This window comes from Amphiprion ocellaris, chromosome 4 (assembly GCF_022539595.1).
Source record: "Amphiprion ocellaris isolate individual 3 ecotype Okinawa chromosome 4, ASM2253959v1, whole genome shotgun sequence".
In the NCBI taxonomy this organism is placed as follows: Eukaryota; Metazoa; Chordata; class Actinopteri; family Pomacentridae; genus Amphiprion; species Amphiprion ocellaris.
In genome coordinates this window covers 28,206,016-28,221,077 of record NC_072769.1, presented here as the reverse complement: position 1 = coordinate 28,221,077, position 15,062 = coordinate 28,206,016, and the positions used below count along the sequence as shown (strand labels likewise).

The 15,062-nt window shown below is 39.4% G+C and overlaps 1 protein-coding gene across 1 annotated transcript; it reads left to right on the top strand.

The window, feature by feature from the left end:
* Positions 1-524: 524 nt before the first annotated feature.
* dok1a (docking protein 1a) lies at positions 525-13,288 on the top strand. The gene is made up of 7 exons (XM_023296254.3): positions 525-682; positions 3,284-3,362; positions 7,284-7,375; positions 7,542-7,652; positions 7,759-7,828; positions 8,867-9,042; positions 11,260-13,288. Exons 1-7 carry the CDS (start codon positions 626-628, stop codon positions 12,121-12,123), a joined length of 1,449 nt encoding a protein of 482 aa, XP_023152022.2. The 5' UTR covers positions 525-625; the 3' UTR covers positions 12,124-13,288.
* The last annotated feature ends 1,774 nt before the right edge of the window (positions 13,289-15,062 follow it).

Genomic DNA, 15,062 nt, shown 5'->3' with positions numbered 1-15,062 from the left:
GCTGTAAATTAATGTGGGTTTTTATGATTTAAATATGTTAAAATACAGGTTCAAAGTCAAGTCCCAAGTCAAGCACAACAAGTTGCAAATGATAGTCCCAAGTTAAGACTAGCAAGTCCCAAGTCAAATTTGTCAAGTTGCAAGTCTAGTCCCAAGTCAAGTCAAACAAGTCCCTAGCCAAGACCAGCACATCCCAAGTCCCAAACCAAGTCCAACAAGTCCTAAGTTAAGACTAACACATTCCAAGTCATGGACCAAATTAAGTCCAACAAGTCCCAAGTTGAACCACAAGTCCTAAATGAAGTCCTGAGTCCAACAAGTCTCAGATTGAGTCTTAAAGTTCAAAATCAAGTCCCAAGTTAGGACCAATAACTACCCGGTTCAGTTTAACAAGTCCCTGGTTGAGTCCAAGTCCAGACTCAGCAGTCAGCTGTGAGTTTTAAGTGTGAACAGAATCAGTCCTTGTGAACTTTGTCCTGCTCACCTATGACTAAAGCTCTACCTGAGTCTGTTCCAGGTGAGGATCGTATTTCAGACACGCCCCCCTCTGCTGCTCAGCAAAGCAAGAAGCTCTCAAACATCTTTCCCTGTCCAAAGGTTTGTCTGAAGAGCTTCTCCTTCCTTCATGGACTCTCACGGCAAATCAGGGAAGGTTTACCTCCGACCACACAAAGCTGGAAAAGTAAGTTTATTACTGTTTACTTTGGTGTTTCCTGATCATTTCTGAGTTTGAGTTGCAGCCGTGTTTACTTCTAGGTGGTGATAAATTGTTTTGTGTTATGATTTTAGTCATAAAAATCACTATTTTACCTGAAAACTGATGCTAGGAAACATAAAACACATAAGAAATCATGCTGGCTCACTGTGCTGCATGATCTGGTAGAAAGGGGTTTTTGTGTGTTGCTCAAATGAACTTCTGGAGCAGGAATCCAAAAGAACAAGTTGAAACACGGCACAGTTGCCACACTTCACATTCCTGTACAGACAGACTCCCACCGATACCACAACAACCTGCAGAAAGCAGCAGATTCACTACAAACCTGCATGAAACCACAGGACAGTAAACGCATCACATCCCAATGTTTGTTTTGGAACTGCAGCCCTTTAAATCTTCACAGATGCGTGTGCATTCCCGCTTTTACTTTGAAAGGATCAGAGGTTTTTCCCATCAGTCTGTATCGTTCACATGAAAGACAAACAGAATCTGTGACTAATGTTTACCTCCTCGTGTCACACGTGAGAGGGTTGAAACTGACGATCCCAGTGAAGGAAGAGCTGAAACTACTGCATGACGTAGGGGAGTACACAACTACACAATACCACTTAAAATGTCAAATGATTCAAAACTGCATCACTTCTGAAAAATCACAGACAAATACTGATAAAGACTGTGTTGAAAATTCTAGTCCAGCTGTGGTTTCTTATCAGTCTAACTGCATGGACATGGTTCTAAAGCTTCCTCAGTTCTGGGTCTGTGGACAGGGTCTATCTATGTCTACATCATGGCTCCACATGGAAAAGAACTGAACAGAGGATGTGAAAAAAATGCTCGAAATTAGTCCAAAATGATGTTAGATATGTCCAAAAAGGCTCAAATCTGGTCCAAAATGATGCTGAAAGTTTCAAGATGACTCCAAAATGACTCGAAACTTATCAAAAGCCACTAAAACTTCATCCAAAACACATAAAAATTGCTGCCCAGAGTGAGTCAAAATTTACCCAAGATGACAGAACATAGAAAAGAATTGAACAGAAGAAGTGAAAAATCTGACTGTGAAACTTGACAAAGATGGAAAAGGATCCAGGAAGATCAGTGAGCAACTAAAAACCAATGAAGCACAGAGTCAGTAGTAATCAGGAGGTATAGAAGGAGTCATAGTACCACTAATCAGGAGGTCTAGAAGGAGTCATAGTACCACTAATCAGGAGGTCTAGAAGGAGTCATAGTACCACTAATCAGGAGGTATAGAAGGAGTCATAGTACCACTAATCAGGAGGTATAGAAGGAGTCATAGTACCACTAATCAGGAGGTCTAGAAGGAGTCATAGTACCACTAATCAGGAGGTATAGAGGAAGTCATAGTACCACTAATCAGGAAGTACAGGAGTCATAGTACCACTAATCAGAGCTCCTAAAATGACTCCACAGACAGTGAACTATTTTCTCCATCCAGCTGTAAAAACAGACGGCAGCTGCTTCAGACTTGGCTCAGGGGTTCTCAATGGAAACCAGAGTTAGTGTGAAGCTCAGACAGTGTGAAGGAACCTTTAGAACATCAACCTCTATGGACGGAGGACAAGAACTAAACCTGGTTGCTGTTCAGAACTAAACTTCCTGATGAAAGTTTGCTGAAGAACATGAGAAGAAGCCTGATGGATGTTGGAGAACATTCTTTGGTTAGATGAAGATCAATGAGTTGGGCTCAGATGGAGTCCAGATATTTGGTGAGAACCTGACCAGGACTACCACAGTGGATGCATAGTCCTGACAGTGAAGCACGGAGATGGGAGTGTGATGATCTGGGGCTGCATGAGGTCAGAAGGTGTTGAAGACATTTCTAGAAGCAGCATGAAGGTCTGAAGATGAACCAGAATACTGGCTGACCAGATGAAGAAGAGGAATATTCCAGTTGGAGAACTGAGGACAAAGTATAAAACAGAAAGAGACTAAAAATATCTCCTTAGTGATTGGAAGTTTGTCCAAAATTACTCGCAACTGTCTAAAATGACTTTTTTTTTTAAAGTACTCAAAATCTGCCCAATGCAAGGCAGAAATAGTCCAAACTTACACCAAACTGTTTGAAGTTATACGAAGTATGTCGACAATGAGGCAACAACTGTCACAAATCACTGAAAATGTGTTAAGTTGTCCCGAAATCTGTCAATAAATTTATCAAAATGAGTTAAAGTATGTCCATAATTACCGAGGATTTGTCCAAGATGAGCTCAAATGTGTCCAGAATGACTGGTAAAAAGTAGAGCAACACAACCCCTTCAGCAAAGAGCATCTGACTAAAACAGAGAAGAATGTGAGAAGATGTGAGCAGAAATGAGTGGACTCTGGTTTCCTCCATGCTGAGAAGGACTGAGTCAACAGAAATAAAGGAGGGCATATGAAGGACTGGAGGAACCAAAAAACCTCTGGAAACATGGACTCACTTTAGTTCCTCTACTGTTTGACTTGTACCTTCATTGTCTGATCTGTCGGTAGCAGACTTGTCCAGAGTTTTAATGCCTTCTTATTGTCTCTCTTTGATTCAAGTCACTCCTTGTTTCTCCTCAGAAATGGAAGCCAGTCTGGTTGTCTCTGTTTCCCCCCAGCAGCAGTGGAGTCGGTCGACTGGAGATCCAGGATATGGGAGGTACTCAACCTTCTGTTGGTTCATAATTCCTACTGGTTATGGTGACTTTGTTCAGTTTGTTCCTTGTTCACTTTGATCTAAAATTTCACATCAGTTACAAGAATCATTCCAGAACTGGAGGACATCTGGGCTTCAAAATATTTGAAAAATCAACCTTCTTTTTCCCAGATTTCTGCTCCATATTGATCAATAATAGTTAATGATTGGCTCAGCTTCCACATCAATGGTAGCATTTTTATTCTGTGTTTTCTGTGTTGTTTGCCTACTCTAATCCATGCTAATGTGATCTTTTTCTCAGCAGTAGAAGCTAGATATTTTGCTAGCTGTTACTGCTGACCAAGAGGACAAACTGACTGATGGAAAACAGTCAGAAGAATGAGTCTGATCCTGATAATATGAGGCAGAGAGAGACATTCAATCAAGGCTGACAAAATGTGATGAAAAGATTAAAACTAGAAGAGTGGACATAGCTTTGCTCTACCCATTCCTCAAAGTCAGTCAAAGGTTTGGACACAGCTTCTCATTCAATGCTTTTTATTTAAATATTTTATAGATTGTAGATTAACACTGAAGACATCAAAACTATAGAAGAACTCATATGGAATTATGTTGAAAGCAAAAAAGTGTTAATCTTCAGTATTAATCTACACTGTCAATGACTTTAATCCTTTAGACTTCTATGACTTTATTAATCCCTGGAGGGAAATGAAGTAGTTTCAGCAGCGTGGATGTTTAATAAAGGGATAAACTATAAGACAACACGTATATATGAGTGTTATATTCAGAGACAGGAGATGGTTTGGGTCTCTTTCTCTAATCTTAGATTCTTGCTGAGCTGTCAGATGATTGGAACGTTTGTTAAAATATGTGATATAAGTGTAGAGAGTCGGGTGGAGCAGCTGTTAGACATCTGCAGTGTTAGCTGAATGCAAACGGAAGAAGCTAACTGTGTGTTTTAGCAGCTCATTGTATTTTTCCATTGTGTCAAATCTGAAACTGTAGTGAAGCAGAAGGAAGAATATTTTCCTCTGAACTGTAAGAGAGTGGACGGAGCATTTAGGAAGTGCAGCACTCGAGTAAGTGTACTTAGTTGCTTTACATCACTGAGGTCCTGAGCAGGGAGGAATGGTGTCCATGGTGGAGAATCAGAAGGAAGCTGGAGGAGCTGGAGGAGGATAATGGAAATTATGTTACGTAAGCTCCGTCTGAACTCACGTGCAGGAATTACTTCTGCACTGTTTCCACGTATCGCACATGATGAATAATCCAAGGGACAAAACTAACACGAAGTGGAGATTCAGACCGATGATGGGAGCAACAAGACGTAGAGGAGGAGAACACATGGATCAGCCATTAGTTTAGGACACTGCAGGTGTTTGCTGGAATGACTTTTACTCCTCATCAGCTTCAGTTAGCTTTAACCGGAGCAGCAACACAGATTTTATTTTAAGCATTACAAGACGAGGCACGGACTTGCATTTGTGATCTAATGAGCCTGAAGGCAGTTGGAGATCCTCCAGAGACCGATGTTGGCCTGGAAGGATATCTCGAGAAGTCAGAACTTCCCAATGTTGATGTGAAACTTTTACAATTCTAGTTTCATTTAGCTTTTACATCTGGGCGTTGATCCAACACCAGCAAGGATCTAGTCAGCAGAAAACAAGCTGGATAAGATAAAACAGGTTCTATTGTGATAATAGGACCGTGGTGTCTACAGGAAGTCTGTCAGGTGTAAAGGTGTTCATTGAAGAGCTGTTTTTTAGTCTATTCTTAAAGACTGAACAGTGTTTGGTAACTGGTTCCACCACCGGGGAACCACGAAGGAGAGGAGTCCAGCTATGGACCAGCCTTGTTGTGGTGGTTGGATCAGGAACCTTTGGTTGGCCTGAAATTTGTCCAGAATGACTCAAATTTAGTCTAAAAATACTTGAAACTTGTCCAGAAGTACTCAAAATTAGTCCAAAATGACCTTAAACCTGTCCAAAACGACCTTAAACTTACTCAAAATGACCTTAAACTTGTCCAAAATGACCTCAAACTTGTCCAAAATGACTTAGAATTTGTCCAAAATGATTTGAAACATGTCCAAAATGACCTCATACTTGTCCAAAATGACTTGAAACATGTCCAAAATGACCTCAGACTTGTCCAAAATGACTTGAAACTGTCACTGTGGTGAAGCCAGAGAGGTTCTTTAATGTCAGTAAGAGACGACTGATAATGCAGTAGTTCTGCTCCAAATCATCTGCAGTAAATATAATATTTAAGAAATGACAGAAGAAAGTCCAGAGAGTAAACCTTCACCACTCAAACACCAAACGTCCGGAGACATAATTGCTTCACCTGCAGATATAAATATGAAAATATCGCCCTCTAGTGTTGCTTTCTGTACTTACATGCTCTTTTCCTTTTCAGTGTCATCGTCTTGGTGTCAGTCTGAGTTTGTCGCATCTTAAAATTTTTTTTTCTGGCTTCAATGTGTCTAGAAGAAGCAGTCGATCAGAAACAGCAGTGTTTTGACAGTTGTTTGTCCTCCAGATCTGACAGGAAGCAGACCAGAGATGAAGTTCAGAACCAAATCAAAGCAAGATTAATTTCACAGCAAGTCTTATGAGACGACAACAACAAAAATGTGCAAGAAAGTAAAACAGAAAACAGGAAAGTAATTCTAAAATATTTCCAAAAGCTTAACAGAACATGATAATAACTTGTAAATAAAGTTCTACAATGAAATAAATATAAAATACTAAAATATTAAGACCTCTAGAACATCTAGAACAAATCAGAAACGAGTTTGGACATTTTTCATTGAAGTGTCAGTAGAGAAGGAGCCCACACTTCAAAATCATCATTTGTATGAGAAACTAATGTTGATACAAGGCAGGATGGATCCACAGTCAAAGTCAAAGTCAGCTTTATTGTCAATTCTTCAATATGTACATGACATACCAAGGATTGAAATTTCATTACTCTCTCTTCGTGCAACAGTATACATTAAATAAAGACTTAGAAAATAAGATATTAAAGGGCAAAAACTTTCATGCTGTTTACATTTGGTCATCTCTTTTTGTTGCTTTTTGGTCAGATTTTTGGTCATTTTCAATCTTTTTTGTTGTTTGTTGTCAGATGTTTTGTTATTTTGAATCTTTTTGGGGTTTTTTTGTCAAATCTTTTTGTAATTTTCAATCTTTTTTTTAATCTAATTTGTGGTCATTTTCAGTCATTTTTGTTGTTTTTTGTCTAATTTTTGATCATTTTCAAACTTTTTGGTATTTTTTTGTCATTTTTTGTACTATTCAATCATTTTATTGTTTTCTTGTCATTTTTTGTCATTTTCATCTTTTTTGTTGTTTTTTGTCAATTTTTTTGTAATTTTCAATATTTTTGTTCTTTTTTCATTTTTTTTGTCATTTTCAGTATTTTTTGTTGTTTTAAGTCAAATTTTATGCCATTTTAAATCTTATTTGTTTTCTGTCAATTTTTTTTGTCATTTTCATTTTTGTTTTTGTCTTTTTTTGTTATTTTCAATCTTTTTTTTCACTCCTAAGATTTTCAAGACTTCTCTTTTAAATCAAAGCTGCCTAAATGTGCACCAGTCAACATCATTAAACACAGCTTGTGGTGTTTTGTTACCATCTATCCAGTCTTTCTTTTGTGTCGTGTACTTTGTCAGAATTATAAACACAATTTCAGGTTAATGAAATTAAAAAATGAAGTTCCACCAGTGTTCAGCACAAAAGACCTCGGGGGAAAGAAAAACGCAACCCTATCTATCGATAGATAGATTGATAGATAAATAGACAGATAGATAGATTTCTCTTTCAGAAGAAAATTCTGGGAACTCAAATAAAACGCCTGGCCTAAAACATCAGTAGAATTTTCTAGGAACGTTTCTGTCTGCCTGTTTGTCCCTTCGTCCAGGGGGAGGTTCTGGAGGCAACAGGAAGGTGGTCCGGCTGTTGGAGCTGATCAGTGTCCTCAGACTCCCGCCCAATGCCGAGGCCTGTCCCACGGTCAGCCTCCCTATTCCTATCCTTAATCCTAACCTACTCTATCCATAACCCTATCCCTAACCCTATCCCTAATCTAACTCTATCTTATTCCTTTCCCTAACCCTAACCCTATCCGTAACCCCGAGTGACGGCAATACAAACGCTACAAGCTGCCTTCTATTTGCAGGAGAACATGGCGGCCTTCTGCGTGGAGACCCGGGACAGGACCATGGTGTTTGCTGCACCCAAAGGCGAGAGCATGGACTGGGTGGACAAACTGTGTCTCAGCACGTTTCAGGTGGACCAGATTCACCACAGTCTCCATGATTATTACCAAACAGCAGGAGGAGTGATGGTTGTTGTTGCTATCATCTAAATCCCTGTGATCTGTCGTGTCTCCACAGACAGGAGGTAGCTCGGCCTCCAGTCAGCGTCACATGGAGGAGAACCAGATATATGCCTCAGCAGATGAAGGTGGTTTCATTATTTTCACATGCCAAGTTTCCTTATTCTGTTTCTGAGTTTCTGGGTGTTTTAGGAAGTCCCGCAACCTCTATGGAAGCAGAAACTCACGAAGAAGAACTGAAACATGTCTTTTCTCTACTGTAGCAAAGTTATTACACCATCAGTCATAAAGACACTGTAAAAACATATAAACGGCATGTTATCAAACCATTCATTGGCTAGAAACTGTAAAAAATAAATATATATAAACAGATTTTCACTTTCCTGATGGATCTATTTAATCAAAATCTTTCTTTTCTAGTCTTGTTTATAAAAATCCATAAAAAACAACCCTGTGCAGCAGCCAGATTCAGTAGGGGAAAAAAACTACACTTATCTATCATTCTGTTTTTTTGTGCAGAAAGAATTGCAATATAATTTTCCAGCGGTCAAAGTAATTGTATTCTTCATGTCCTTTGAAAAAAAGGGGCAAAAATAAACCATTTGCACAAGATCATGTTATAAAATATCCCTTCTTTTATTCCTGTAAGAGTGAAAACATTGTTGCTCCATTTCCACAGAGATACAGGACTTTATATTACAGTAAGCCACAGGGGGTAAAATGAGAGCAGGGTTTTAAAAAAGCAGAAACCGTTTATAATTCAGAGGATTTGAATGTTTTGTTGTTCATCTATTGGCTCCAACCTCCTCCCTCTGTCAAAATATCACTTTGTGTCAGAACTACTTTGGCCACCGCTGAAATAACCAACGTGACCACTAGAGGTCGCTTAACAATAAAACATATTTATAGGTTGAACCGTGATCCACATGCAAAACCAGACTCACTTTTTAAATAATGCAGCTTCTAGAGCTAAAAAAAAAACACCTTTAAATGAGAGCCACCAGTCTAAACTTTCTGCCTCGTTTACACTCTGCAAGTTAATTCCTGAATCTTTTAGGTTTCTTTTCTTGTAAAATGAAGATGTAGAACCTTTTAAAGCTGCTCTGATTTATCAAACATGAGTTGTTCTGTGTGAATAATCGTCACATTCTTTGATTTTGGTGCAGCTCCACAGTTCTGGGTGGTGGTTCAGAGGACTGATGCAGCGGCTCGTTGTGACCTGCAGGGGGCGTACTGGCTGCAGGTGGACCAAGAGGCGCTGCTGCTGAGAGAAACCCAGAAGGAGAAGAAGATTGTTGGCGAGTGGCCGTATGAACTGCTGAGGAGATATGGGAAGGATAAGGTACAGGTTTCTGATTGATAAAGGAACGGCTACACAGTGCTGAGTGACAGTGGAAGGTATTAAAGTATATTTTGTTTGTCAAACTATTAACAAAAATGGAAAAAAAAAGTCAAGACAACTGACTCTTTTTCTGGATTTATCATTCATTTAATGTCATCTTCACTGAAATTTCTTTTTCTTTCAAAAATAAGGACATTTCTAAGTGACTCCAAACTTTTGAACGGTAGTGTAATAAAATACAGTAAAAATATAGAAAAAATATAGCAAAAATACAGTAAAAAAATCTATTAAAGCAGAAATTTTGTAAAAATACAGAAAAACATTAAAAAATACTGTAAAATTACAGTAAAAATCTATTAAAAATAAAGTAAAAATATAGTAAAACTACAAGAAAAATTATTTTAAAAATACAGTAAAAATATAGCAAAAAATTCGTGAATACAGTAAAAAGAAAAAATACAGTAAAATTACAGTAAAAATCTATTAAAACTACAGTAAAAATAAAATAAAAATACATTAAAAATATAGCAAAAATACACTATTTTTTCCATGAAAACTCCCACTTTTATTCATGTGCTAACATAACTGCACAATGGTTTTCTTACCATCAATAAGCCTTTCAACACCATTAGCTAACACAATGTAGCATTAGAACACAGGAGTGATGGTTGCTGGAAATGTTCCTCTGTACTCATATGGAGATATTCCACTAAAAATCAGCTGTTTCCAGCTAGAATAGTCATTTACCACATTAACAATGTCTACACTGGATTTATCATTCATTTAATGCTGTCTTCACTGAAAAAAAAAAGATTTTCTTTCAAAAACAAGGACATTTCTAAGTGACCATAAACTTTTGAACGGTAGTATATGTACTAAAGCCAAAACTAAAAACCGTGTAGATGATTGAGATGTTCAATTTCAGTTCAACTGAATCTTATTTATACAGCACAGATTCACAACTTATGTCATCTCAAAGCTCTGTGCATAGTTAACGTGCAGACCTCATGAACTACAGACAGAAAACCCAACAATCCAAGACTGAAAGAAAGAAACTGAAGATGTTCAGTTTCCAACATATTAATTAATAAATACCTCTTAGCTAAAATAATCTCACTATGTAATACACTAACAAGCTAAACTGAACTTTGTCCAAAAGTGGGGAAGCAGCATCTCAGTGGGGATGTGAGTCTATGGTCCAACAGGGAGTGAATGACAGAGCTGGCTTAAATACTGGGAGGTGGAATTGCAAACAGGTGACTGGTGTGAGTTAATTATGACAGCTGATTCTCATTGCAGCAATCAGACTGCAGGCAGGTGGAAGATTCAGGGAGCAGAGAAACACAGGAGAGAGGGAGACAGAGGGAGCCAGAGGTACAAGATAAGGAGAGAGATGACATGGGATGAGTGAGGGAGAGATATGAGAGAAAGAGACCAGAGAGAGTGAGAATAGGGAGAGATAGATGACAGACAGGAAAAAGGAGGGAGAAGGAAGAAAAGAGGGAGAAGGAGAAAGAAGGGCAGGGGCTGGAGCAGGATCATAACAAAAAGTACAACAGCACTAAAAAAATAAACATATAATTATGAAAAAGATTTCACAGAGACGATACACCATCCATGATGAATCTACATATGGATATGTACATTATGACATGGTGAAATTTACATATGCATAAATACAGTTATGATACGGCAAGCTTACATGTGGATATGTACATTAGGACCGTGAAATTTAAATATGGATAAATACCGTTATGCTACGGCAAGCTTACATATGGATATGTATATTAGGACAGTGAAATTTACATATGGATAAATACAGTTATGATATGATGAGTTTACATGTGGATATGTACACGTATGACATGTTGAGTTTACATGTATACAGGTATGACAGGGAGGATAATGAACCCACAGTTCAGTTATTGCAGTCAGAAATGTTACTGGGGTAAAGACCAGTGGTTAGCATGATGTTATTACACATTTTCAATGTTAATGGATGATGAATAAATGAAAAAAAAGAGTTTTTTGGTTATGGTTATGGTTATGGTTATTTGGTTTGAAATGAAAATGTTTTTTACAAGAGGCATTTTCTCATTTCCTGTTTTTAGTAATGGTTGTTATAAAATTATTCATACTTAAAAAAAAAAATAAAAAATGTCATACTTTAATGCTGTGTTCTTTGGATTGTGTTTTGTTCTTACGTTTCCCTTCCAGTCGGCGTTAACCATTGAAGCCGGCCGACGCTGCGACTCTGGTCCTGGAACCTTCACCTTTGAGACGCAACAAGCCGAGAACATCTTCTCCCTGATCCAGAGCACCATCAAACAGAAGACTTCATCAGGAAACCACAACCTGGAGGCAGAGAAGGTGGTGGTGGCCAACATTCAGGCTCATTCCCCGATCCCCAAAATACCCGACGTGACCAGCATGGCCACTCTCCTGGAGAACCAGCTGAGGACTCTGGGGAGGAAGTCTCCGGCGTTGGACGAGGGTTCACCTGCTCAGGTAGATTTGGTCAGTAAATCAGAGCCATCACAGCCGGCTCCCATCACCCTCATGCCGCTCCCATTGGTCCCCACACACGAGGGAGGTCCTCACCGTGGCCAATCAGACGGCATCTACGCCGACCCGTCTGACTGCATCCAGCCGGTCCCGAAAGCGACCACGGCTCTGTACGTCGACCCGGCCAGCGTTCTGCCACTGAAACCCCCAGGCTCAAGAGATCCTCCTGTTCCACGTTCCAGCCCCAGGACAGTGGACTCGGTCTACTCTGAGGTGTATGACAGAATCAGCCCGGACCATAACAAACAGAACGTCCTGCAGAGAAAAGCCAACACAAACAGTGAACCCATTTACACCGAGCCCGTGAGCAACACAGACAAGGTGTCTCCAAGAACCGAGACCAAACCCGACCCATTCGAGCACCTTTACGCTAAAGTCTGCAAGACGCCTCCATCATCAAGTCCCACGTCATCTCCCACTGGCGCCACCTCCACGCCGTCCTCCTCCACTACTGCCACCAAGACTAGCCAAGAATCTCTTGAAGACGTCATCTATGAAAACCTGGGGATCATTTAACTCGGCTGTGTTCTGGAGGGCAAAAATCCTGCTGAAAGTCTGATGAATTCACTGAGAAACCTGACTTTCTGTTAAATGTATTTTTACGTTTTTTTTTTTTTTTTTTTTTTACATTTTGAGAGTATAATGTCATATGTTGCCATCTGTTCAAGAACAATCTCAGCTCTCTCAGGTCCAGTTCCAGAATAAAATGACTGAGGGTGCCTCTGAAATTACCCCCAAACCCGATTACCACCCAGTTTCTGCATATCAGCTGCTTTTATCTGGATCAAACAGCGATCATGTGCAAATTCACAGAACGTTCCATCTGTTTGTGGTGACAGCAAACATCTGTCAAACCTTTTTGAAACTGAAGCCACAGAATCAGTTTGTAGGAGAATCAGTAGTGATGTTCTGATCCAAATCAAGGCATCATCACCTGGTGGTTTGTTTTAAACACAGGAGTTCTGGCTGGAGGACATGAAGTGTCACATTAGTCTCTGTCTTGGTGCCCCTTTATTAGCAAAACTACCACAATGCTCTCTGCTTTAACTGTAGTCTGAGTGACACCTCCTCTGGTCTCTACAGGATTAAACAGGAAGAGGCTCCACCTGGTGGAACAACCAGGAACTACAGCTGATCGATGATACATTTCTACCCTCTAATACTACAATTACCCTCTAATGCTACATTTGAGAAACAATCTGCTGAATCTGTGCTTGTTTTAGTTCAACTACGGCTGGTTTAGACGTTTTATGAAAGTTTCGCGATGCGTCAGACCCATGAATGGGATGAGAGAAACTGACAGATCTTGTGGACACGTACCTTGAGGTTGCTTCCTTTTTCCTCCCTCAGAACCAGACCTGAACTACATATTCCTACATAAACCTTGTTTTTTTTCTTTTTACACATGAGAGTATTTTACATTTAACATTCTTTTTTTCTGTAAATTATCTAAATCTTTGTGTAAATTGAGATGAAACCGCTATCATCACTTGTTGTTACTTAAAGTGTTCCTCATTATTGACTTTTCTTTAAATGAATCATATAAATGAACACAGTTTTTCTACTGAACACTGTCAAATTTTGAAAAATATGTTACAAAAGAGTCTCAACCAGAGAACGTACAGAGAGTCTGGATTGGTTTTTAACATGTTTCTGCCATAAAGCGAAATTTTTGATGTTGTTCAGTCTTTTTATTAATTTATTGGTTACATCATAGAACAGTAGGTTCTTCCGTCTCCAAACATCAGGGGCCTTCTGCTCGACCATCTCTGATGTGATTTAAACTTTTGTTTTAAAATCATGAATGGCATTTGAAAAGGAATTTGTCAAATATTATCAAATAGTTTCCAAGATCTAAAAAAAAAGCCCATTCACGAACTTTCAACACTTTTTTTCCACATTGAAGTTTGAGACAGTTCTGATGACAACTCAAGAATTATAAAAGATAAAAACCTAAAAAGTGGGATCTTAAAAAGAAAAGATGTGTCTTTAATATATGTATATATATATATATATATATATATATATATATATATATATATATATATATATATATACTGACATACGCTGGGTCTGAGATCCACACTGAAAGCACGGTGGTGGCAGTATCATGCTATGGAGGAAGTAACCATTGATCTTCCATACCATGATGCTGCCACTGTAGGGATAGTGAGATGCTGTTCATTGGACATACGCTGGGTCTGAAATTGAAATTCTACACTGAAACATGGTGGTGGTAGCATCATGGTATGGAGGTACAATGGTTCCTCCATAGCATCATGCTGCCACCGCTGTGCTTCGCTGTAGGGATGCTGTTCAGCAGACACACGCTGGGTCTGACATGATATTTTGTACGTTAAAGTAGCATGTGAGTGTTTTTAGTGTCTGAAACCTTCGTACGAACCCAGCAGTACATGAAGTTCTGCTATTTCTGGGGTAATATTACAGTACGAAGCGATGGACACTACGCTGGCATAAATATCCCACAATGCAATGCAGCAGTGACGCACCTGATCAACACTCAGCTCTGTTCCTCTTCAGTTTAAGTCGAAGTATGTAGTTTCCAGATGCTAACAGAGTGAAACAGCCTCAGGATTCAGTCTGGTATCAGGCAGTGGACGCCTGCAGAGGAGGAAGGAATGAGGTTGGTGGGTTACCACGGTAACACCTTTCAGGAAGTGACGCGTTATTACAGAGTGGTAAGTCTGAAAATATACAGACTGCAGTTTATTCTCACAAAACTGTGCTGAAGGATGGTGCTCATGTCAAGTTGAGTTCAGAGTTTGAGATTTTAAGTTCAGACCAAAGAGTTCAGTTTGTGTCTCATCAGACCAGAGAATCTTCCTCCTTTAAATGTAGTTTGATGGACTCCAAACAGGTCGTTGGGTCTTTGACCCAGAGCGTCTTCATGCGGCTGCTGGACCATAAAGTCCTGATCGATGGAGAGTTGCTGAGATGTTCGTCCTTCCAGCAGCTCCTCCGTCTCTGCAGAGGACTTCTGAAGCTCCGTTAGACGGACTGTTGGCTTCCTGGTCTCCTCCCTGAACGAGGTCCTTCCTGCTCCGTTACTCAGTTTGATTTCTGAAAAGTCCAAACTTCTTTCATTTTACTGAGACTGCTGGAGCACTCGGAGCTTAAGAGAAGGTTTCATAGCGTTAGGGTTGGATCTGAGACATCTGCACAGAGTTATTGAACTTCATGACTCAGTTCTTGTCCAACACTTAACTAATTGTAGTTCAGGGGCAAGTAAAACAACAGTTTAAAAACCCATAAATCACAACAACTGTTTTAGTACATTCTGAAAATTTTCACATTTAATGAACTCCAAAGGGTCCTCGGTTTACGACGTCCTCGACCTACGACGTTTCGTCATCACGTCAGAACTGGTTACATGGAACTAGTTGGTGAGCGGATGAATACGTCGTCACGCGGCGCTATAAGACGGCTTTGTTTCC